General features: G+C 41.4%; 1 protein-coding gene across 1 annotated transcript in view; it reads left to right on the top strand.

Annotated features, from left to right (window-relative positions):
* Positions 1-24,145, top strand: part of LOC133418368 (collagen and calcium-binding EGF domain-containing protein 1-like) — a 96,934-nt gene that overhangs the window by 61,992 nt on the left and 10,797 nt on the right. Inside the window, exons 3-7 of the mRNA XM_061706981.1 lie at positions 16,240-16,292; positions 18,835-18,969; positions 19,079-19,216; positions 20,949-21,082; positions 22,797-22,911. Coding sequence (XP_061562965.1) covers positions 16,240-16,292; positions 18,835-18,969; positions 19,079-19,216; positions 20,949-21,082; positions 22,797-22,911 — 575 coding nt within the window. The remainder of the gene's footprint in view (positions 1-16,239; positions 16,293-18,834; positions 18,970-19,078; positions 19,217-20,948; positions 21,083-22,796; positions 22,912-24,145) is intronic.

Genomic DNA, 24,145 nt, shown 5'->3' with positions numbered 1-24,145 from the left:
TGACTTAAGCCCTTGGCTCCTCTAGGATGCAGAGGCCGTTGACAAATGTCCTCCATTTCACTCGGCTCTTAGCTGTTCTTTGGACATATCCCCAGTCTCCCCGCTCTCCACCATTTCTGCCTCGGTGCTTCTTCTCCAGCTGTTCCTGGGGAGACCTCGTTTCCTCTTTAGCATTTAGCAAATTTAGCACCCCAAGCTGTGGAAAAACAAACCAGTTCTCAGCTGGTTCGCAAGTTGAACGAGTTGTGAACCAGCACTGGCCCAGAACCAGCACTGGCCCAGAACCAGCCCTGGAACCAGAACCAGCCCTGGAACCGGTTTGGTGGAAAGGGGGGAACTGTATCCACGACTCTAAATGATCCGTCTATTCCTGTTATTACGAGGATGTTTTATCTGAGGTAAATATGGCCAAATGTGCTCAGAAGTTGGCTGCACAAAAGCACTTTTCCTGGATTCTATTTCACCGTCGCCCGGGGCGACAGCACTGACGGACCCGGCTTCAGTTTGGCATTCAGCACATTCAGAAAAAGGGGCAAAATCTTCATCTACATGCAGAATATCTGCAAATGTGATCGGAGACACAGTAGTGATGCACAAATGTTGAGCTCCACGGAGCCAAACAAGGCAGTGGACGGTGTGTAAAAGTTAGAGAAATGAGATGAAGAACATATATGTGTAACCGGTTACAGGTACTGTAGCTTCTGCGTTGTGTAGCTGACTGGACTCTTTTATTTCCGTTCCCTTTCCCCGAAGACATCACAGACAAAAGAGGGTCACAATAATGTAATAGGAACATAAACACAGAAAAATATACACGGGAAATACCTGGTGACATAAAATATTAAATTAAAACCAATAAAATGCTGAGACTTCCGGTGTAGCGACTAATGGAGTAGGACGTGTTTGTTTGAGCTCCTGCAACAACCTTTAAAAATATTTATTTTTGGTACAGCTTTTTCATCTTCCTTCGGTTTATTTTTCCCGACCTTCATTATTCTACTTTGGCCCCGTATTTTTTCCGACCAAAATGCCTCCAAAACTCAAACCATCCGCACCACCGCTGCGGCCCTCTCCGCACGCCGCATCCCCGCCTCGTGGTGACCCCCCGTCCAGCCTGGCCGAGGCCGCCGGGGCCGCTCCTTCACACGACTTTAAGGCCGAGCTGCTCGCATCACTCCGCGTTGAGATGGCGGCTGTTTTCAGAGCGGAGCTTCAGGCTGCTTTAAATGAGAACCTGTCGAGCATCAAGACTGAGCTGCAAGCGGTGAAGTCGGAATTATCAAGCAGCATTACAAACATCCAGTCTGATGTGCGCGCTCTGAAGAACACCGTGGGTGAAATGGAGACGTCTCTTTCATCCTGCACCGATGACATCACAACCTTACAGGCTAAAGTGGAGCATCCGTCAGCTGAACTGATGAGGCTGGATGGTAAATGCGAGGATCTGGAGGCGAGATCCCGGCGCAATAACATACGGATCGTGGGAATTCCTGAAGATTTTTCTACCTCTTCTGCTGTTACGGATATTCCCTCTCTGCCCAAGGAGGCTTTCAACCTGGAAAAGGAGCCTCTCCTGGACCGGGCTCACCGCACCCTCCAGCCAAAACCGAAAACCGGAGAGCGCCCTCGTCCCATCATCGCCCGTCTGCACTATCATACAGACTGTGTGGATATATTGCGCCGAGCCAGGGCTCAGCAACGGATTACGTGTGGAGAGTTGACTTTTCCTGTCTTTCCCGACCACACCCAGAAGACGGCCCGTGCCCGAGCCGCCTTTAATGACGTCCGCCGCCGGCTCCGCGAGATCCCGGGGATCCGCTACGGTCTGCTGTACCCCGCCCGCCTCCGCATCACTCACAACGGCGCAGAGAGGGAGTTCAGGTCGGCAGAGGAGGCCAGCGCTTTCATCACGTCGCTCAAAGTCTAGTTGAACTTTTTTCAGTTCACCAGTGTCTGGTTTTTTTTTTTTTTTTTTTTTTTTTTCTCCCATATATACACGGTATGTGGTTTTCAGTTTAACTTGGTCGTGATTGGTTGTACCTCTCTGTTAATGTTGCTGGGCTTGCAGGAGCTCAACACGAAGCTTGTTAGTTATTATCTTGTTAGTTATGCTTAAAGCCGTAAGTGTTCTTGTCAGGGATCTGACTCCTTCTGGAGTTTGCACTGGGTTCTCCATCGTTTGGGGATGGGGTCGTTGTAAGTGCAATTGGGGGGTGGGGGGTGGGGGGTTCAGTAGGTTAAGTTTGTTGTTGTTTTCAATTTTCCCCCTTTTTTATTTATTTTTTTTCTCCCCTCCTTTTTTTTTTTTTTCTTCTTTCCTCTTTCTTTCTTTCTTTCTTTCTTTCTTTCTTTCTTTCTTTCTTTCTTTCTTTCTTTCTTTCTTTCTTTCTTTCTTTCTTTCTTTCTTTCTTTCTTTCTTTCTTTCTTTCTTTCTTTCCTCCCTCCATCCCTTTCTTTCCTTTCCTTCCTTGGGGATCCGCATTCGGTACATCTCTATCTTTAGGAATTTAACATATGGCCACTAATACTGGTACTTCTGTGAGATTGTTGAGCTGGAATATTAAAGGCATGGGGAGTCCAATTAAGAGATCGAGAATATTTGCTCACCTGAGACGTCTTAAAGCTGACTTAGTGTTCCTTCAGGAAACCCACATGCGCACCAAAGACCAGGTCAGACTTAAATTTCCCTGGGTTTCTGAGGTGTTTCACTCTGATTTCAACTCTAAGGCCAGGGGGGTTGCTATATTAATTGGTAAGTCAATGCAGTTTTCAGCTTCTAAGGTGATTTCAGACAAAAACGGCAGATACTTAATTGTGGCGGGTACGCTATTTCATATTCCCATATTATTAGTTAATATATATGCCCCCAATTTTGACAACCCACACTTTATGAACAAGCTTTTTGAATGTCTACCCTCATTGAACGACAGTCTTCTTATAATTGGCGGGGATATGAACTGCGTAATTGACCCCAAACTAGACCGCTCCAGCCCACGAAATCTGACTCCTTCTTCAATGTCGAGGTCTCTTTCAGATTTTGTGTCCAAGAACGGTTGCACCGATCCTTGGAGATTTTATAACCCTCGTACCAAAAAATATTCCTTCTTTTCTCAGATGCATCAATCTTTCTCTCGGATTGATTATTATTTTATTGATGCTAAACTAATTCCCAAAGTACTGTCTGTTGATTATCATCCTATTGTGATTTCCGACCACGCTCCTCTTTCTTTGGATATTCAGTTCTCTTCACAGCCACGCTACTCAACATCTTGGAGGTTCAATACATTACTTCTCTCAGATGATAAGTTCACCAATTTTATTACAACTAAAATTGATGATTACATCTCTATAAATCAAAATGATATGGAACCAATTTCATCTTCACTGCTGTGGGAATCATTAAAAGCATATTTGCGGGGACAAATTATCTCCTTCTCTGCTCACTTGAATAAGTCCCGGAAAGCCAAATTACAAGAACTCTCTATTAAGATCACAAAATTGGACCAACAACTTGCTACTTGCCCCTCTCCCAGTTTTCTTAAGCAACGTGTCGATTTACAGACTGAATTTGATCTCCTTACCACTAATGACGCAGAGCGACTTCTCTTACGATCACGCTCCGTATATTATGAACATGGAGACAAGGCAAGTCGGCTCATGGCTCATCAGTTACGTCGCCAGGCAGCCTCACGTATGATCCTTCAGATAAAAGATTCATCAGGCTCATTGCATCAGGATCCCACCGCCATTAATTCTGTCTTTCACTCATTTTATTCCTCTTTATATACGTCTGAATCTCCATCTGGCTCCACTGAATTAAATTCATTCTTAGATAGCCTCAACTTTCCTGTTATAGGCGCTGATGCTGCTAAAAATCTTGACTCGCCATTAACGGTAGAAGAAATTAATCTCGCTGTGAGAAGTATGCAAAATAACAAAGCTCCTGGCCCTGATGGATTTCCAGTGGAATTTTTTAAGAAATTTCAGGATAAATTGTCCCCTTTATTGCATGCTGTTTATAAGGAATCACTGGAACATGGCACTCTCCCTCCCACTTTAAGGCAAGCCTCCATAAGTCTCCTCTTAAAAAAAGATAAGGATCCAACTCTCTGCGGCTCATACAGACCTCTTTCGTTAATAAATGTAGATGCTAAGATCCTTGCTAAAGCCTTGGCTTATCGCTTGGAGAACATTGTGCCAACTATTGTCTCAAATGAACAGACAGGATTTGTTAAGGGGCGACAGTTATTCTTTAATGTGCGGACACTTTTAAATATTATTCACTCTAAAACTGTCACCACAACACCTGAAGTCGTAATCTCGGTCGATGCTGAAAAGGCATTTGATAGGATTGAATGGGACTATTTATTTACTGTACTGAAGAAGTTTGGGCTGGGGAATGGGTTCATTTCTTTGATACTGTCACGGCTCAGACAGGACAGAGAACCCACATGCACAACACCAGGCAGAATCAGAGTCCAAGAGGCTTTATTCGGGTCCAAGGCAGGCAGGGGTCAAAACCGGGCAGACAGGCAGATCAGGCAAACAAGTCCAAGGGGGCAGGCAAAAATCCAAAACCGGGAGTCATACCGGGAGTCATGCAGGGTTACAGGCAGGCAGGCAGGAACAGGACAGAAATCAGGAAGGCTGGAAAGCGGAGCAAAAGTCACACGACAATCTGGCAACAGGTATGAGGGAATGGGCTGGTTTATGAAGGGGAAACTGATGAGGGAAACCAGGTGTGGAGCTGGGCCAGGGAAGCACAGGTGAAGGGAATGAGGCTGATGAGGGTGGCAGGATCCAGATGACAGGAGAGTCAGTAACACAGCAAAAAAACCATGAACTGTGATCATGACAGATACGTCTCCTTTACACGTCTCCACAAGCAAGCGTTTCCACTAATGGCATTCAATCCAATTTTTTTACTCTAGCCCGTGGCACTAGACAGGGGTGTCCCCTCTCTCCCCTATTATTCGCACTAGCTATAGAGCCCCTGTCAATCTTTCTGAGGTCCTCCCCCACTTTTACTGGGATCTCCCGATTGGGAACAGAATATAAGCTGTCACTTTACGCTGATGACTTATTGTTATACGTCTCGGATCCTGTCCTCTCCATTCCTTCAATTTTATCTGCTTTCCAGAGATTCGGGTCTTTCTCAGGCTATAAAGTGAACGTATCTAAAAGTGAATGCTATCCCATTAATGACTCAGCAACACAGCTCGTACAGTCAGATATCCCTTTTAAGATTAGTCCTTCCGGCTCTAATACTAGTACGTTACGCTCTAATACTAATACGTTACGCTCTAATACTAATACGTTACGCTCTAATACTAATACGTTACGCTTTAATACTAATATGTTACGCTCTAATACTAATACGTTACGCTCTAATACTAATATGTTACGCTCTAATACTAATACGTTACGCTCTAATACTAATATGTTACGCTCTAATACTAATACGTTATGCTCTAATACTAATACGTTACGCTCTAATACTAATACGTTACGCTCTAATACTAATACGTTACGCTCTAATACTAATACGTTACGCTCTAATACTAATACGTTACGCTCTAATACTAATACGTTACGCTCTAATACTAATACGTTACGCTCTAATACTAATACGTTACGCTCTAATACTAATACGTTATGCTCTAATACTAATACGTTACGCTCTAATACTAATACGTTACGCTCTAATACTAATACGTTACGCTCTAATACTAATACGTTATGCTCTAATACTAATACGTTACGCTCTAATACTAATACGTTACGCTCTAATACTAATACGTTACGCTCTAATACTAATACGTTATGCTCTAATACTAATACGTTACGCTCTAATACTAATACGTTACGCTCTAATACTAATACCTGCTCCTGAGGCGGCTCCGTTTTATCAACATTACCATCAGAAGCAGAGAGGAAACTGAGCTGTAGCATCACACACCAACATCCACCGGGATACCCACACACACATGACACTAAGGGCCTGATTTACTAAAGGTTTGCGTGTGTAAAAACGTGTGCAAACTTGACAGCACCCGCAAACCAATGTGCCAGCTGATCTACTAACAGCGTGCAAAGACGACTGCGTCTCTCAAATGAGCAAAATAGCACACGCTGTTCATTTAGTACTTTTGCCCTGATGAATAATCAATATGGGGCGTACCCGGCAGAAATCCTAAATACTGGGAGGGGAAGATGCAAATAGGTTAATTTACCACGCGCAATGAGATTTACCAAGCCTGAAAGTTATTGCGGGGATTGTGATTGCGTCTGTATTTAATACGTTCGAAAGGAAGGTGCTAATCTGCCCAGCATTACGCACCGATGGCTGCTGTTATTGTGGCAAGGAGGCGACATCCAAAATCAAAGAATACGCAGAGAGAGTCTTTCAGACTTGTGTACATTTGTTTGGAATGAATGAAAACCAGATAGTTGAAACATATGGACTATCTAGCGATTCCATCTTGGAGCTGTTGAATGAGTTAAGGGCTGATTTGAGGACTGGGCTCAACTTGTGGTGAGGATTCTCCACATGCAAAAGGAGAAATATTTTATTTGAATGTTAAATCGAGTATTATTCAGCAAAAGGTTGCCACAGGAGGCACATTCATTTTTTTATTTGTGATAATAAATAAATCACGTGTTTTCATGGAGAAAAAAGTGTTTCTTATTGTGCGCCTATACTTGTTCTGCAGTTGTCATACCCCGGTGTTGTGCCGTATTCAGCACCCCTGCCGTGAAAAGCACCCCCTCGTCTGACAAAAATGATATTCTCATTCCGTGTCACGTTCTGTTTAGCGTCCAATTTTGTGTTAATGATTCATGTGTAAATGCGCTCATGGATTCCACAATAGTCATACTTTCCCACAATCACAGTCACAGATAACAAAAATCGGGTAAATGGTTATTGATGTCATTAATTAATAGCCTGCTTACTGTGTTGTCTTCCATAATATTTGTAAATATATATAATATAAACTCCTAAGTATGTGTTTGTGTGAGTGTGTATATATAAATATATTGAAGTGTCAGTGTGTTGTTTTTTTTCTTGGTCTACTTATCATTGAATATACGAGGGGGTGCTTTTCACGGCAGGGGTGCTGAATACGGCACAACAATTTGCCTCTTCCACTAATATCTCTAACTCCAACTCGTCAAATTTCATTTTGCGCTTGCGACTATATCCTGCTTCCAATTCCAGACTCTCCATGGCGCAAAGTCTGCGCCGCAAACTGTAAGACGCGCAACACCTCATTTAAATACTGAGGTTTGCACCTGTTATCAATTGCGCACGCAATCTTAGTTGATCACCCGCAAACCACACAACAACAGCACGCGCAAACTTTTTCAGTGCACACGCAATTTAGTACTCTTTATTTAGGATCTTAGTAAATCGGGCCCTAAATGAGGAAAAGTGAGAGTAAATATAAAAGTTCTTCCAGCTCAAAAGTAGAAAACTGATACGACTGGACAGGAAAGTGGATCTGTCGTCTCTGGGATTTGTCCCCGTCGTGACTAAAACCACGTGTGAGAATCGGGCCAGATCTCGTCTTGGATTGCGCTGCGTGGTTTTATCGAAACAATAACACGCAGCCGTTTCAAAGGACGCTCGAGAAACATGTGCCACTTTCACTCTGAGCCGAGCTGTCGTCAGAAAAACAGCCTGTTTATAAAAGCAGGATTTCCTCATCAGCAGCAGATCAACTTTAATCTTTAAGCTAAACAAACGTTTTCGTTGCCCGTCGTGCAAACGTGTGAAGGGGAGAGGGTTCTCGTGGCCGGACCGGCATCTGCAACGCGTTAGCCACAAGATCAGCTGGCTGATTGATCGATGGATGGACTGACCGATGAATGAGTGATGATCTTAATCCCCCCCCCCACACACACACACACACACACACACACACACACACACACACACACACACACACACACACACACACACACACCCCAGGCAGTCGTCACACCTCGGCTTCAGGGGAAAATGTAAATGTTTGTTTTTTAAATACATTAATGGAATTACTCTGTGTCTATTTGTATTGATTATTCTATTACTTAATACATATAGAATAACTACAAATGCAAATCAGAACAACATGATCGATTTCACTAGTTATTTTACACTGCAAAAACTCAAAATCTTAACAAGAATATTTGTCTTATTTCTAGTTAAAATGTATCATTTTTAGTCAAAAAAAATCTCATTACATTTAAGACAAGACTCAAAAACAACCATTTTCACCTGTTTCAAGTAGATTTTCACTTAAAATAAGTAGAAAAATCTGCCAGTGGAACAAGATTTTTTTTGCTTGTAATGAGAAGATAAATCTTGTTCCACTGGCAGATTTTTCTACTTATTTCAAGTGAACATTTACTTGAAACAGGTGAAAATTGTCAAATAACAAGTTATTTTTCTGGTAATGACTCTTGTTTTAAGTGTAATGAGATTTCTTGACTAAAAATGAGACATTTTAACTAGAAATAAGACAAATATTCCTGGTAAGATCTTGTGTTTTTGCAGTGAGTGAGACTGCATTTGAAAAAGTTCCAGTTTTCTTGACCACACAGATCAGCTACATAAACTTCTGTGATGAGTATTTGCTGGACGTGTTGATTGATACTCTAGTTAATGTGACTCGTAACCTTGCCGTACCTTAGTAAGACTGAACTGATGCTAGGGATGGGCGGTACGGACTAAAAAATGTATCACGATCATTTCTGGCATTTATTCCGATAACGATAAAAATGACGATAAAAAAATACCAATTCAACTCCATCTTTGTAACTATAAATCTATCACCACATTCAGTCTTTCTTTCTTTCTTTCTTTCTTTCTTTCTTTCTTTCTTTCTTTCTTTCTTTCTTTCTTTCTTTCTTTCTTTCTTTCTTTCTTTCTTTCTTTCTTTCTTTCTTTCTTTCTTTCTTTCTTTCTTCTTTCTTTCTTTCTTTCTTTCTTTCTTCCTTCCTTCCTTCCTTCCTTCCTTCCTTCCTTCCTTCCTTCCTTCCTTCCTTCCTTCCTTCCTTCCTTCCTTCCTTCCTTCCTTCCTTCCTTCCTTCCTTCCTTCCTTCACGTACGTTGTACATGGATTTAACGCAGAACCATAAATCAGTTTTACACAAAAACGTCATCAACAGGAATTTATCGTTTTTACCGTGAGATACAAATTCTTACTGTGAGGAATTTTTTTGACGGTTTATCGTGAACGGTAAAATATCACCAACAACCCCCCCCTCCCCGCCGGCTCCTCGGCCGCCCCCCCCCCCCCCCCCCCCCTCTCACCGCTCAGAGCTGCAGGTTAAACCTGCTCTCATCTGGATCTCATCAGTTCAGGCTCCGGTGTTTTATAGCTTATTTTTCATTCACAAGAAGAAGACGGGGAAGTGGGGGCTTGGGGGGGTCGTAGTGATTTAGGGTCACGCTGCACGGAGGCTGGAGCAGAATAAAAGCACGGTGCCGTCTTGAGGGGCCGTGAGCGAGGCAGCGTGCTAAATCCCTCCCCCCCCCCGGTAACAGCGTGCTAAATCCCCTCCGGTAACAGCGTGCTAAATCCCCCTCCGGTAACAGCGTGCTAAATCCTCCTCCGGTAACAGCGTGCTAAATCCCCCTCCGCTAACAGCATGCTAAATCCCCTGCGGTAACAGCGTGCTAAATCCCCCTCCGGTAACAGCGTGCTAAATCCCCCCCCGGTAACAGCGTGCTAAATCCCCTCCGGTAACAGCGTGCTAAATCCCCCTCCGGTAACAGCGTGCTAAATCCCCCTCCGGTAACAGCGTGCTAAATCCCCCTCCGCTAACAGCGTGCTAAATCCCCCTCGCTAACAGCGTGCTAAATCCCCTCCGGTAACAGCGTGCTAAATCCCTCCGGTAACAGCATGCTAAATCCCCTCCGGTAACAGCGTGCTAAATCCCCTCCGGTAACAGCGTGCTAAATCCCCCTCCGCTAACAGCGTTCTAAATCCCCTCCGCTAACAGCGTGCTAAATCCCCTCCGGTAACAGCGTGCTAAATCCCCCTCCGGTAACAGCGTGCTAAATCCCCTCCGGTAACAGCGTGCTAAATCCCCTCCGGTAAACAGCGTGCTAAATCCCCTCCGGTAACAGCGTGCTAAATCCCCCTCCGGTAAACAGCGTGCTAAATCCCCCTCCGCTAACAGCGTGCTAAATCCCCTCCGGGTAACAGCGTGCTAAATCCCCTCCGGTAACAGCGTGCTAAATCCCCTCCGGTAACAGCGTGCTAAATCCCCTCCGGTAACAGCGTGCTAAATCCCCTCCGGTAACAGCGAGCCGTTTCTAGAGAAGGAGTGGAGCTGGACGCACACGTGGGATGTTTCCCATGTTTCCCACGTTCCCCACGTTGCCAGTTCTGAGCTGTTTCCTGTCAGTCTTCGTCCTGACCGTAATGTCTGCAACATGTGGGGAACTGGATGAAAGTCACTTCCAAACACCACAAATCAATTGAGAGAGAAATCTGTTTCCACAGAATCGTTGCACAACGCTGCATTTGAAAAACAACCGGAAACGGGGAGACTGCAAATCCATCAGAAAGATTTCAGCGTTTAAGTGATGGTTAATAGTTTACTTGTTTGGTCAAAGCTCAAGTAGGACTGAATTCTAACAGCTGCTTTGCTTTACGGTGACGTGAACATGCGTGGACAGATAAGAACCGGTCTGGAGGCCGGAGAGACGATCTGCACACGTGCTTAAAACAGCTCAAATATTCATCAACTGGGATCAAATTAGGAGAGAGGTTCACAAATATGACGTTTGCAGTGTTACAATCCTAGGGCCGGATTCACAATACATTTTTAAGAAAAAAAATCTTCTTAAGTGTCATTTTTTTCTTAAGTTCAGTCTTAAGAAGAAAAAAGAGAAGAAGTCGTATTCTCCAAAAAAGTTCTTAAGTATTTTCTCAACTTTCTTCTTAAGTTTCTTCTTAAGAAAAAACTTAAGAATAAAAGGTATTCTTGAAATAAAAGTTCTCAAATTTGTTCTTGACTTTTTTCTTAACTTTAAGACAACCTTGACCTGTCTTAAAATGTCTTCTGTGAAAAGGTAATAATAATAAAATAATAATAATAATAATAATAATAATAGTAATAATAATAATAATAATAATAATAATAATAATAATAATAATAATAATAATAATAATAATAAGCCTCTAAAAACACCTTTTTCAACACATTTTAGACAAGTTTAGACTAGTAGGTCATAGTTTGAGGATATACTTTGTAATTAATTACACAAAGAGCCTGTTAACTGTTTGTTAGCATGTTAGTTAGCGTAGTAGTTAATTAGGGCCCGAGCACTTGCAGTGCGAAGGCCCTATTGTAATTGCAGGAATTCTTCTTCTTCTTCTTCTTCTTATTGTTCTGACAAAAGGAAGGCCTTTTTGCCCCCCTAAACGTGCCCAAAAAGTCACCAAATTTTGCACGCAAGCCAGGTCTGGCGAAAAATTTGATATTTAATGGTTTGCATTAATGGGCGTGGCCTAACGGCTCAACAGCGCCCCCTAGAAAACTTTGTGCCTCAAGCCCCACAATGCGGTTTGTCGTACATGCACGAAAATCTGTACACACCTGTATCATGTCACAACTTAAAGAAAAGTCTCTGGGCGTCATGTCGAGAAACCGAACAGGAAGTCAGCCATTTTGAATTAATCGCGTCATTTTGGCGAAATTGATGCCATTCCTTCGGCAGTTAATACGGCCCGAACCGTAACGTGCACCCAGGTGTGTTATACATCAAAATGTGCGTCTCCATCCTCTGACACCTCGCATTACTTTTCTCTTTCAAAAGCATTACCGTGGCGACGCTAGACGCCAAAAAGTGCGCCCACCCTTCATATGATTGGTTCAGATAGAAAAAACTTTGCGCCTCAAGCCCCATAATACGGTTTGACGTACATGAACGAAAATCGGTACACATCTGTATCATGTCGCAACTAAAAGAAAAGTCTCTTGGCGCCATGGCCGAAACCGAACAGGAAGTCGGCCATTTTGAACATTCTGAATTAATTGCGTAATTTTGGAGCAATATGAGCCATTCCTTCGAGAATTAATACGGCCCGAACCGTATCGTGAACCCAGATGTGTTATACATCAAAATGTGCGTCTCTATCCTGCGACTACACGCATTCCTTTTCTCTTTCAAAAGTGTTACCGTGGCGACGCTAGACGCCAAAAGGCGCGGCCCCCCTTCATCTGATTGGTCCATATTTGATAGTTCCCCAAAAGTCACCATATTTTGCATGCAAGCCAGGCCTGGCGATAAATTTGATATTTCATGGTTTGGATTAATGGGCGTGGCAAAATGGCTCAACAGCGCCCCCTGGAAAACTTTGTGCCTCAAGCCCCACAATACGGTTTGATGTACATGCACGAAAATCGCTACACACCTGTATCATGGCACAACTTAAAGAAAAGTCTCTTGGAGCCATGGCCGAAACCGAACAGGAAGTCGGCCATTTTGAAATCTGATTGGTCCATATTTGATAGTTCTCCAAAAGTCACCAAATTTTGCATGCAAGCCAGGCTTGGCGATAAATTTGATATTTCATGGTTTGCATTAATGGGCGTGGCCTAACGGCTCAACAGCGCCCCCTAGAATACTTTTCTCTGCCATAACTTTTGAATGGTTTGACATAGGAAGTTGTGGGTGGTGTCATGGGATTCTGTAATGAGTCCTTAAGCTTCGTTGGCCTTAATTAGCCCCGCCCCTTCTTCTGATTGGTTGTCCCTTTTTTCTGCTATAACTTTTGAATGTTTTGACATAGGAAGTCGTGGGTGGTGTCATTTCTGATATGCTTATGGGGGGCGGTGGCCGTGAGTGCGAGGGCCCGTTCATCGCTGCTTGCAGCTTTAATTATTATTAATTTTCCCCAACAGTATTTTTTTTCTCACATTAATCTCATCCACCATAACCTTGAAAAGTTCCTGCATCTCTTTTTCTCCTTCTCCATGTTTAGTGACTGACTGACGGTTAAGACCAACCTACCTGTATAATTGTATGTATATATTTATGTATATCAATGTTCGTGCGTGCATTGCATTGTTGGCGCGTGCAATGCAATGACATTTGAAGAAGTTCTTAAGTAGGAAAAATAAGAAATTCATAAGAAATGACAGTTCTTAAGACGGTTCTTAAGAAAATATTGAGGAATTTCACTTAAGAACTTTCCAATGAACTTCTTAATTTTAGATCTTAAGATATTTTTTAAGATTGTTCTTATGTAAGAACATATTGGTGAATCCGGCCCCTGAATGCAGACTGAGCCGACCGCTGAGTGGGCCGGGGGGCCGGGGGGGGCCGTGGGGTCCGGGGGGGGGATACATGCTTCCCTGCCCGTCGCCGCCGCTGCTCCGTCTGGTCTGCAGGTCAGCGCGTCCAGCTGCAAACATTCCTCCACGGCCACGGCTGCCAGACGTGGTGGGATGTTGTTGGTTGTTGGCAGGCTAGTTGTTGCTCTGCAAAAACTCCAAATCTTAACAAGAATATTTGTCTTATTTCTGGTTAAAATGTTTAATTTTTAGTCAAAGAAATCTCATTACACTTAAAAACAAGACTCATCACTGGAAAAAACAACAATTTTCACCTGTTACAAGTAGATTTTCACTTTAAATAAGTAGAAAAATCTGCCAGTGGAACAAGATTGTTTTGCTTGTAATGAGAAGATAAATCTTGTTCCACTGGCAGATTTTTCTACTTATTTAAAGTGAAAATCTACTTTTTTTGGCATATGCTGTTCTCTTAGCTGGGACTGGTTTCAGAGTGGGTTTCCTTCCTACGTTACTGCAGATCTGCAGCTGCAGCGGTTGCTCTGTCGGGGAGGGCTGGGGTCATTTCAGAACATCGTCATGTTCTTGAAGTCAGTTTGAGATTAACTGAGCACAACTCAGGTTAGCTGGTACAAAGTGTTGCAGGGAACCCCCCCACATCATTACAGCAGCTTGAAGGAAGGACGGATGCGTTTAGGGCTGGGGATCCATTCAAATGTCAAGAATCGATTCGATTCCGATTCTTAAGATTCAGAATCGATTATCAAGATTTGATTTGATTCGATCCGATTCCGATATTGATTTGGGTTAGTGTTATTAAAACAGTTTTTTGAGCTGTTGCATGAATGATATGACTGTAGTTCTGCAACATATTACTACTAGTATTATATTGAGATTCAACAGCAAGTATTGCAGCTAATGATGCTGTAAGGACCAATCAGCTCCCAGAATGCTGATAGAACTGAAACAGAAACATCGTGGGTCAGAATTACCAAACAGATCCAGGAGGAAACAGAGACGCAGGAAATCACTTTTATTTTTTCCCACATTCCGTTTTCATTTGTTCCATTTTCGGTCTATTTTGGGTTTTAAATTTTTGAGCATTTGGTTTTTAGCATTTTTTGCAAATGTAACCCCAAGACAGTTTATAAAGTAATGAAATATAGACAATTTATGCAATTATAACCTAACACTTTGTTTTCATACCTTTAAACATATTTAAAGGCTAAAACATGGCACCAGTTATTCTCGTGTCCAACAAAATATTCTTTTTTTGGGGATAAACAAAAAAATAACCAAAGTTGTAATGTAATGATGAAAAAAAAATATACATAAATAAATAAAATTTAAAAAAATAATCAATCTTTAGACATGTGAATCGATTTTTAGGAATTAAAATGAGAATCGATTTAGAATTGGGAAATCGATTTTTTCAACACAGGCCTAAATGCGTTCAGATTCTACCATGGGATTATTGCAGCAGAAAACCAAACCCACCAGAAAGCCTCACTTTGGTTGTTCATAGCTGGGAGTGACACCCAGGTCAGGTTTATGGTTTATGGTTTATGGTTTATGGTCAGGTTTGTGCTTCTGTCCTGCATTCACGTGTGGTTTTCTGCATGTTATGGCTGCAACACATTGAAAAGTAACAATAACTTAAAATAACAGTCACCTGGGACCAGTGTGGCCGTTCCTCTCTGAGCTTTTTAACCCAAAAAACTGGTGGTCACTGGATATTTTCACTGGAGAGCTGCTTGTGTGTGAAAATCCCATTATACCAGGGATATTCTACTGGCGGCCCGCGGGCCACTTGCGGCCCGCCAGGAGCTTTTCTGTGGCCCCTGGTCATATTTCAAAAAGGGGGGGGGGGGGGGGGGGTGTTGTCCCGATCGGACGTCACTTCCGGTCGGCAAGCGAAACTAACATAGTTTACATATCGTATTTTGTTAATTAATAAAAGTTTCAGATGCATGGTAGCCTTTTCAGTTGGTTAATGATTCATTGGACAGAGTTTATGTTAATCTCTGCTGGAAATGTTTTTACTACTTTGGATTTTTTGCCAGTGTTGCACAGTGATAATGTTTGTCACATTATGACTTGTTTACATCATTAGGCTTCTAGGATTGGCCGGAATCTTTTTCATTTGAATCTCTAAATGAGGACTTTGCATTTCAGATGAATTTCTAAACCTCCTATAATTTCATGATTGTTTTGTTTTACTGATATAAAGCACAGAAGTGTCATAAATAAAGGAGCTTATAGTTAATATTTTGGTTGCTTATTTATAACATCAAACTGGCTACTATGGACTGAAATGCTTAATATAATATTCAAATAAGGAAATCTTGGTGGAAAGTGGTGCTGTGTCATTATGGCGTGTTTTATTAAAAGTAGCTCAATATCAACTTCATTAAGTTTGCACAATGCATGGTTTCAAAATGAACTTGCATTCAAAATAATATTTCTTTATCTGAATATTATATTTAACATTCACAATGACTAAATCTGGAGACAATTAATACATAATTCATATGTAAACTAGACAGATGTATTCTCCTGCTCATTCCTGAGCACAAATGTTTATTATATATACATAAATATGTACATAAATCTTCGTCTTTGAGCGCAAAATACATTTTGAAAACCCCCAAATTTCCCGCCTGCGTGCTTTGTGCACACACACAGTGTGGCCCTCTCCATACAGTCCTTTTGCAGATGTGGCCCCTGAATAATCTAGTTGAAGACCCCTGCATTATACCGAGACCAATCCATCTCTTCACCCTCATCTTAATCACTTTTCCTAATCATGCTTTTCCCTAGAGCAGACCCCTGTAACCCTGAATAGGGATAAACGGGTATAGATGATGGATGGATGGATTCTTATAGCCTGATGATGTGAAATAGTTGTTGATCTCACTGTTTTGTCTGTTTGTTTCTTTCCTACAGGAGGAAATGCTGTGAAGGATTCCGGTTTGTGATGGGCCAGTGTATTCCTGAAAGTAGGTCATTCTTATGTGTTTCCTTCCTATAACTGTTTACAGGTTGAAATTTTAAATGTATTGAATGTTTAACTCACTGTATTAAACCAACTTCAGTGAAGGTTTCTGTGTTAAACGTGCAGGTATTTCCTTTGACAGAAATGCTGTGGTTTCTGTGCAGAGACCTGCAGTCGCCGCTAGAGGGCGCTGCTGCCGCCGCTGCTGCTGCTGCCGCCAGTTCATGCGTTTGGGCAGAAAATACCAGTTATTTCTAAATCAATGACACACTTGTTCAAAGTGATGAGAATACATTTTTCTGCTGTTTCAGTTAGTAAATGATGTCTCTCAAGCTTAAATCTGGACAGTTTTCTCAGAAGAAAGTGAAGTTCTTGTGCTGTTGAGACTAATAATATGGTTTTACCTTCTATATCTGTAATTACATTCAGATTTATTTAGATTTATTGGCTGTAGAATTGTCAAAAGTGCAAATAATGAGTGCTCCTGCCCATTCTTTTCCCAAGATAACTTCAACTTTCAATATCTGGCAGTTAATCAATATTACTGTGTGTTCTGTTTAAATAATTTGAGGATTGCCTTTTACTCGCTGGGGGTTTAAATAAGGCTGGAATTAGATATAATGTCTGTAGAAGGTGATTTAATGCCTCCTCGGGATTCAAAACACTAAATGAACATTGCATACTAATGAAAAACCATAAGTTTATCATATATATATATATATATATATATATATATATATATATATATATATATATATATATATATATAGTGTATATATATGTTCTGAAATTCACTACAGGACAGTTTGGCCTTTCACAGAGGATATTTTATTTCTATTTGACCATATAGAACACATGAGTTTAAAACAATAAGGGCTTTATTAAGAAACATGCAAACTTCTATCAACAGCAGGTGCTGATCTCCCTGCAAGCCAAACTAGTCGTGCATCATCAACGCCTTTGCAGATGAAGACAGTAAAGCCTTTTTATTTCCAGCTTAGGTTCCTGCACCGCACTCATATCTCCACTTATCGCTACACTCGCATCACGGACGGCTCCCGTAAAGCTAGAGAGGAACTACAGAAAACTAACTAGGAACTACAGACAAACAGCCACTTAAGGCAGCGCTTGGACCTGGAACCACTTCCTGCAGCGAGGTGTCAGGAAAATAAAAGCAACGTTCAGTGTTGAGTAGGGGTGTGCAATCAAGGGAACCTCACGATTCGATTTGATTTCGATTATTGGAGCTTTGATTCTTCGATTATAACGATTGTCGATTCGATTATTTGTGCCACGATTCTTGGATTATTGTGATTTTTAATGCTTTTTTCCATACCAGATTGATTTTGTCTTCATCTGTGGCTACATTTGTAAATAAATAGCCAATCAATTAACTCAGTTCCTCTAACAACACTCATTAAGTAAATAACAAGGTTTTTTGAACATTGGACATGTATTTTTCAAAGACACTAAATAATGTATTTTATGACTATGTAAACTTTTGCTCTTTGACTTCCTTAACTTTGACCAGGGAAAGCTGCACTTGCATGAGAGCGCCCTCTATTGGTGGAAACACTGAAAACGGTCAAGTCCTGGATTTAATGAGTTCATTAATTCAAGTAAACAAGATATGAACTTAGTGTAAACATATCTGCCATATTTCAAATGAATAAGAAATGTGCATTCTTGAAAATGAAATGATTCAGCAGCTTATTCAGTCTGGAATCTGGATAGGATAACTTAAAAAAAAAAAAAAAAACTTTTTTTTTTAATTAATCGATTCCAACGCATCGCGATGCATCGACACATCGATGAATTGCACCCACCTCTATTGTTCAGTACAGTCTCCAGTTGACCATTTGTATCCCAAACACAAAATAACACAAAACATATATATATATATATATATATATATATATATATATACATGCAAGAAACAAAAAAGTAGCAGCTGCAAAGCACGTGCAAATTTACGACTAAACTAAAAACAGTCCCTTATAATCCAAGCCAAATGTTGTCCCTGCAGCAGAGACGGTCCAGCAGAGCCAGCTCGTACGACACGGTGCTTCATTCACACGTTTCAGTGAAGCAGAAACACAGGTGACTGATTGGAAACTGAAATCCAGATCTGGTGTGACTCACTGCAAAAACTCAAAATCTTACCAGGAATATTTGTCTTATTTCTAGTTAAAATGTCTCATTTTTAGTCAAAAAATCTCATTACACTTGCATATATATATATATATATATATATATATATATATATATATATATATATATATATATATATATATATATATTTTTTTTTTTTAACTAGAGTGGATGTGGCTTGTATGCAGGTACGACTTGTATATCTTTTTTTAATTATTTTTTTAAAAATAGAGCGGATGCGGCTTATATGCAGGTGCGGCTTGTAGTCCAGAAAATACGGTAAATAAAATTGATTATTATTATTAGTAGTAAACAGTGTCACCTGTTACCTGTGGATGTTTGTGACTGGGAGAGGTGATGATGAAGCTGTTGGACACGTTTCTCTCTTCCTGCAGGCGTGGACGTGTGCGCCGCGTCGCCCTGCGAGCAGCAGTGCACCGATAACTTTGGCCGAGTCATCTGCACGTGTTACCCCGGCTACCGCTTCGACAGAGAGAGACACCGCACCCACAAATCTCCGTACTGCCTGGGTCAGTCAGCGCCGCGGCGTCTTTACTCTCTCTCACTCACGTCAGCCTCCGTCCTGCATCCTCAGAGTGATGGTACCGTGACATCCTCCCTGTTTCTGGTCCGACACAGACATGGACGAGTGCGAGGCCTCCGGCAGCGCCGCCTGCGACCATGAATGTGTGAACACGGTCGGCAGCTTCGAGTGCCGCTGCCGCGGCGGCTACATGCTGGCGCCGGACGAACGCTCCTGCATCCCCGTGCACAACTGTAAGTCTCTGTGTTCTGCTCAGACGTGCTGATATCCTCACTGAAACGGACTTCATTCAGACGGGACGGCTGTAGGAGGGGTTGGGTGTTTGTTCAACGTCCGTTCATGTTGCATCAAACAGGACGAGCAAGTGTAACTTTCTAGAAACGACAAAACTAGGGATGCCCCGATACTGGTATCGGTATCAGGGCCGACTAGGGTTGCCACCTTTCAGAAATAGAAATAAGGGACGCCCTGATTTCAGCAGCGCAGGAGCCAAAAAAAAAAGCCCCAAAACTTCTAAACTGAATAAAAATGTGTTTATTTTATATGAAAAACAAAATGCTTTGATTTAAAGTTTAAAATGCTTTAATAGCATGGAACTTTCTTTGTAGACAGACAACCATATAGCAACTGAAATAGCCTCCTATGCTACGTATGTAACATCAGCCCAGATGTATAATATAGCTACAGGTGAAGAATATGGTGTAAAAGTTAATTTATTTGAATAATTCAACTAGAATATGGTGTAAAAGTTAATTTATTTCAATAATTCAACTAGAATATGGTGTAAAAGTTAATTTATTTCAATAATTCAACTAGAATATGGTGTAAAAGTTAATTTATTTCAATAATTCAACTAGAATATGGTGTAAAAGTTAATTTATTTCAATAATTCAACTAGAATATGATGTAAAAGTTAATTTATTTCAATAATTCAACTAGAATATGGTGTAAAAGTTAATGAAAATACGGTACAAATCGCGTCCCGTATTAGTTCAATACGGGACGCAACATTTTTTTCTCAAATAAAGGACAATTCCGTATTTTACGGGACGGGTGGCAACCCTAGGGCCGATACTGCCCTCATAAACTCGTACTCGCAAGAAGTCTCCGATACCACGCACCGATACTTCATTGTTGTTGTAGTTACTGGTTAGCGCCGCTAGGGGGAGATGTTCCCCGGGTCAGTGTGCAGCTGTGGCTGCAGCTGTTCCGTGTTTCAGTCAATTCCATCTTCCTTAATTATACAAACTGGACGGTTGAGTATTACCCTTACTCACAGGGAACTTTATTAAACACTCCACGAAACTCACAGTACAACATAAACAATCCCATTGTTACATTCCGGTTAGCCGGTTAGCCGCGTTAGCCGGTTAGCCGTGCCGACAGCCCGCAGTCTGTCTTGCTTCTGTCGTCGTCCCTTATTTTGAAATATGTCCACCCTGCTGACGTCCTGCTTACATTAATTGTCGCTATCTCGCCTGAAACGGCACCATGGATGTATTATATTAACCGTAACAATGGGATTGTTTATGTTCTTCTTCTTCTTCTGTTTTATTGGCGGATTGCAACCAACTTTAAGGAGCATACCGCCACCTACTGTACAAGAGTGTAACATCAGTTCATTTAGCCTGATTTTAAATTCTATTTGATTGTTTATGTTGTTTCACACGGACGGCTTTAGCTGATGAACCTGCGATGAGACTAAAGCGCGGAGGAAAGCCCAGCCGGCTGAGTTTTGTTTAAAATTGAACTTCTGTTGCAAATAAAACCTGTCTTCCAATTCATTGCATTTTTATTTTTATCCTAGTTTTTTTATCCTAGTTATTTTTGTGGTAGAAGTATCGGATCGGTACTCGGTATCGGCGAGTACACAAATGAAAATACTCGTACTCGGGTTGAAGAAAATGGTATCGGGGCCTCCCTAGACAAAACGATTCATTCACTTGTTCATTTCCTTCCGTCCAGTGAGCTCGTCGGGGAAGTCTGACACGTTGATGAGCGCCGGCAGCTGCTCCTTCACCTGCCAGGACTTCACCAACATGAAGAACAGCCTTCTGCAGCTGAAGCTGCGGCTGGGAAACACGCACTCGCCCAACCAGGTAACGCTTTCATCGCCCAACCAGGTAACGCTTCACTCCCGAGCCAAGGAACTAGGAATAGGTGATATTTTACCGTTCACGATAAACCGTCAAAAACATCCCCCACGGTAAGAATTTGTATCTCACGGTAAAAATGATAAATTCCTGTTGATGACGTTTTTGTGTAAAACTGATTTATGGAAGGAAGGAAGGAAGGAAGGAAGGAAGGAAGGAAGGAAGGAAGGAAGGAAGGAAGGAAGGAAGGAAGGAAGGGAAAAAAGAAGGAAGGAAGGAAGGAAGGAAGGAAGGAAGGAAGGAAGGAAGGAAGGAAGGAAGGAAGGAAGGAAGGAGGGAAGGAAGGAAGGAAGGAAGGAAGGAAGGAAGGAAGGAAGGAAGGAAGGAAGGAAGGAAGGAAGGAAGGAAGGAAGGAAGGGAAAAAAGAAGGAAGGAAGGAAGGAAGGAAGGAAGGAAGGAAGGAAGGAAGGAAGGAAGGAAGGAAGGGAAAAAAGAAGGAAGGAAGGAAGGAAGGAAGGAAGGAAGGAAGGAAGGAAGGAAGGAAGGAAGGAAGGAAGGAAGGAAGGAAGGAAGGGAAAAAAGAAGGAAGGAAGGAAGGAAGGAAGGAAGGAAGGAAGGAAGGGAAAAAAGAAGGAAGGAAGGAAGGAAGGGAGGAAGGAAGGAAGGAAGGAAGGGAAAAAAGAAGGAAGGAAGGAAGGAAGGAAGGAAGGAAGGAAGGAAGGAAGGAAGGAAGGAAGGGAAAAAAGAAGGAAGGAAGGAAGGAAGGAAGGAAGGAAGGAAGGAAGGAAGGAAGGAAGGAAGGGAAAAAAAGGAAGGAAGGAAGGAAGGAAGGGAAAAAAGAAGGAAGGAAGGAAGGAAGGAAGGAAGGAAGGAAGGAAGGGAAAAAAGAAGGAAGGAAGGAAGGAAGGAAGGAAGGAAGGAAGGAAGGAAGGAAGGAAGGAAGGAAGGGAAAAAAGAAGGAAGGAAGGAAGGAAGGAAGGAAGGAAGGAAGGGAAAAAAGAAGGAAGGAAGGAAGGAAGGAAGGAAGGAAGGAAGGAAGGGAAAAAAGAAGGAAGGAAGGAAGGAAGGAAGGAAGGAAGGGAAAAAAGAAGGAAGGAAGGAAGGGAAAAAAGAAGGAAGGAAGGAAGGAAGAAAGGAAGAAGGAAGGAAGGAAGGAAGGAAGGAAGGAAGGAAGGAAGGAAGGAAGGAAGGAAGGAAGGGAAAAAAGAAGGAAGGAAGGAAGGAAGGAAGGAAGGAAGGAAGGAAGGAAGGAAGGGAAAAAAGAAGGAAGGAAGGAAGGAAGGAAGGAAGGAAGGACGGACGGACGGACGGACGGACGGACGGAAGGAAGGAAGGAAATGAACGAACCTAGAAAGAAAGAAAGAAAGAAAGATAAATTCCCGTTGATACGTGTTTGTGTAACAAACATGGAGGATCTGAGTCATTACAGTTTTACAGGTGTAACTCATTTCATTGGTTTTTATTAATTCACTGTAATTGTTGTAGTTTAGTATTTAGTATCTTTTACAGCAGTGTTTTGGCTCCAAAGACTGAATGTGGTGATAGATTTATAGTTAAAAAGGTGGAGTTGAATTGGTATTTTTTTATCCTCATTTTTATCGTTATGGGGATAAATGCCAGAAATGATCGTGATAAATGTTTTAGTCCGTACCGCTCGTCCCTACAAGGAACCAGCAGAACTGGGCTTGTTTTATTCACATGACACCCCGTGACCTTGCAGGTACCTGGTCTGGCCAACAGCAGTGATAAACCGTCCCTGGGAAGGTCGGGGAAAAGTCCCGACAGCCCGTGTCTCCCGGGGTTACCTGGCTCCCCGGGGGCTCCTGGGGTCCCAGGTGAAGTACAACTAGTCGCCTATTTTCCTTTCAATTTCTACAATCTGATTAGTTTCTACATCGTCAATCACATCCTTCATTCTGTCACTTTTTTTTTTATTTATTTTTATTTATTTATCCAGCACAATATAAAAAAACAGAACAAGTAACATACAAATGTAAAAGAGAGATGTGTAATGTGCTCGGCTGAGGTTTATATTTATACGAGGTCTCTACCTGTAAAATACAGCAAAAGATTGTACAAAGATTTAAAATATGCAGAATACATGATTGCAGTCTTAAAACAAAAACCAAGCAAATAAACAGCAGCATGAATGAACATGGTATCTACATGATTAAAGAAAAAAATAACAAATCTAGAAATATCATTAGGTAATCTGATCAATTAAATGTGTCCTGAGCTGATGTTTAAATATGATTGAATGAAGTAGAGGTAGACGAGATGGTAACCATTATCAGACGTTTTGCCAATTGTTCAAATCTTTATAATTATAATCTACAATTACCAGATAATTTTATGGAAACAACACACGCTTTCTTTTACAGTCCAGTTTCACTTTAATTACTGAGTAAAACCAGGTAAAAATGTCTGTACTTATTGGGTAAATACTTAGGAAATAGAATTACTGGGCAAGTAACTACAAGGTAAGTACCTGGATTACCAGGTAAAACATGGTAACTATCAGGTTAATTACAAGGTCAATAGAGTCATTTACACCCTCGGGGGTACATGCACCAATCCATTGATAATACATAAATCAATAATGAATGGGTAAATACCCGGTAGTTATCCATGAAATGTAGAGTAAATACAAGGTAACTACATGGTCATTGAAGTGTAATTAGCTGGTAACTACCTCAAATATAGGTTATCATTTCCTGGTAGTTGCAGAAAAATACTTAGTAATTACCTGGTAATTACTTAGAAATAATTAATGTAATTTCAGAGTAATTACATGGTAAATTGACTGGTAGTTACCAATATTAACCTAGTAAATACCTGTCATTTCCCTCATAGTTCCATCTAATGTCTTTGTAATTACCTAGTAATGTTTAGTTTAAACAACCAGGTATTTACCATGTAATTACATGGTAAATACACATAATTACATGGTACAAGAAAATACGTAATAATTACCTAGTACTTACTGGGTAAATTACCCGGTAGTTACCATGTAATTACCTTGTAAATACAAGCTACTACTAGGTAATTACAGTGTAATTACCATGGTAT

Source organism: Cololabis saira, chromosome 2 (assembly GCF_033807715.1).
Source record: "Cololabis saira isolate AMF1-May2022 chromosome 2, fColSai1.1, whole genome shotgun sequence".
NCBI classification, from domain to species: Eukaryota; Metazoa; Chordata; class Actinopteri; order Beloniformes; family Belonidae; genus Cololabis; species Cololabis saira.
This window is presented reverse-complemented; position numbering and strand designations above follow the sequence as displayed.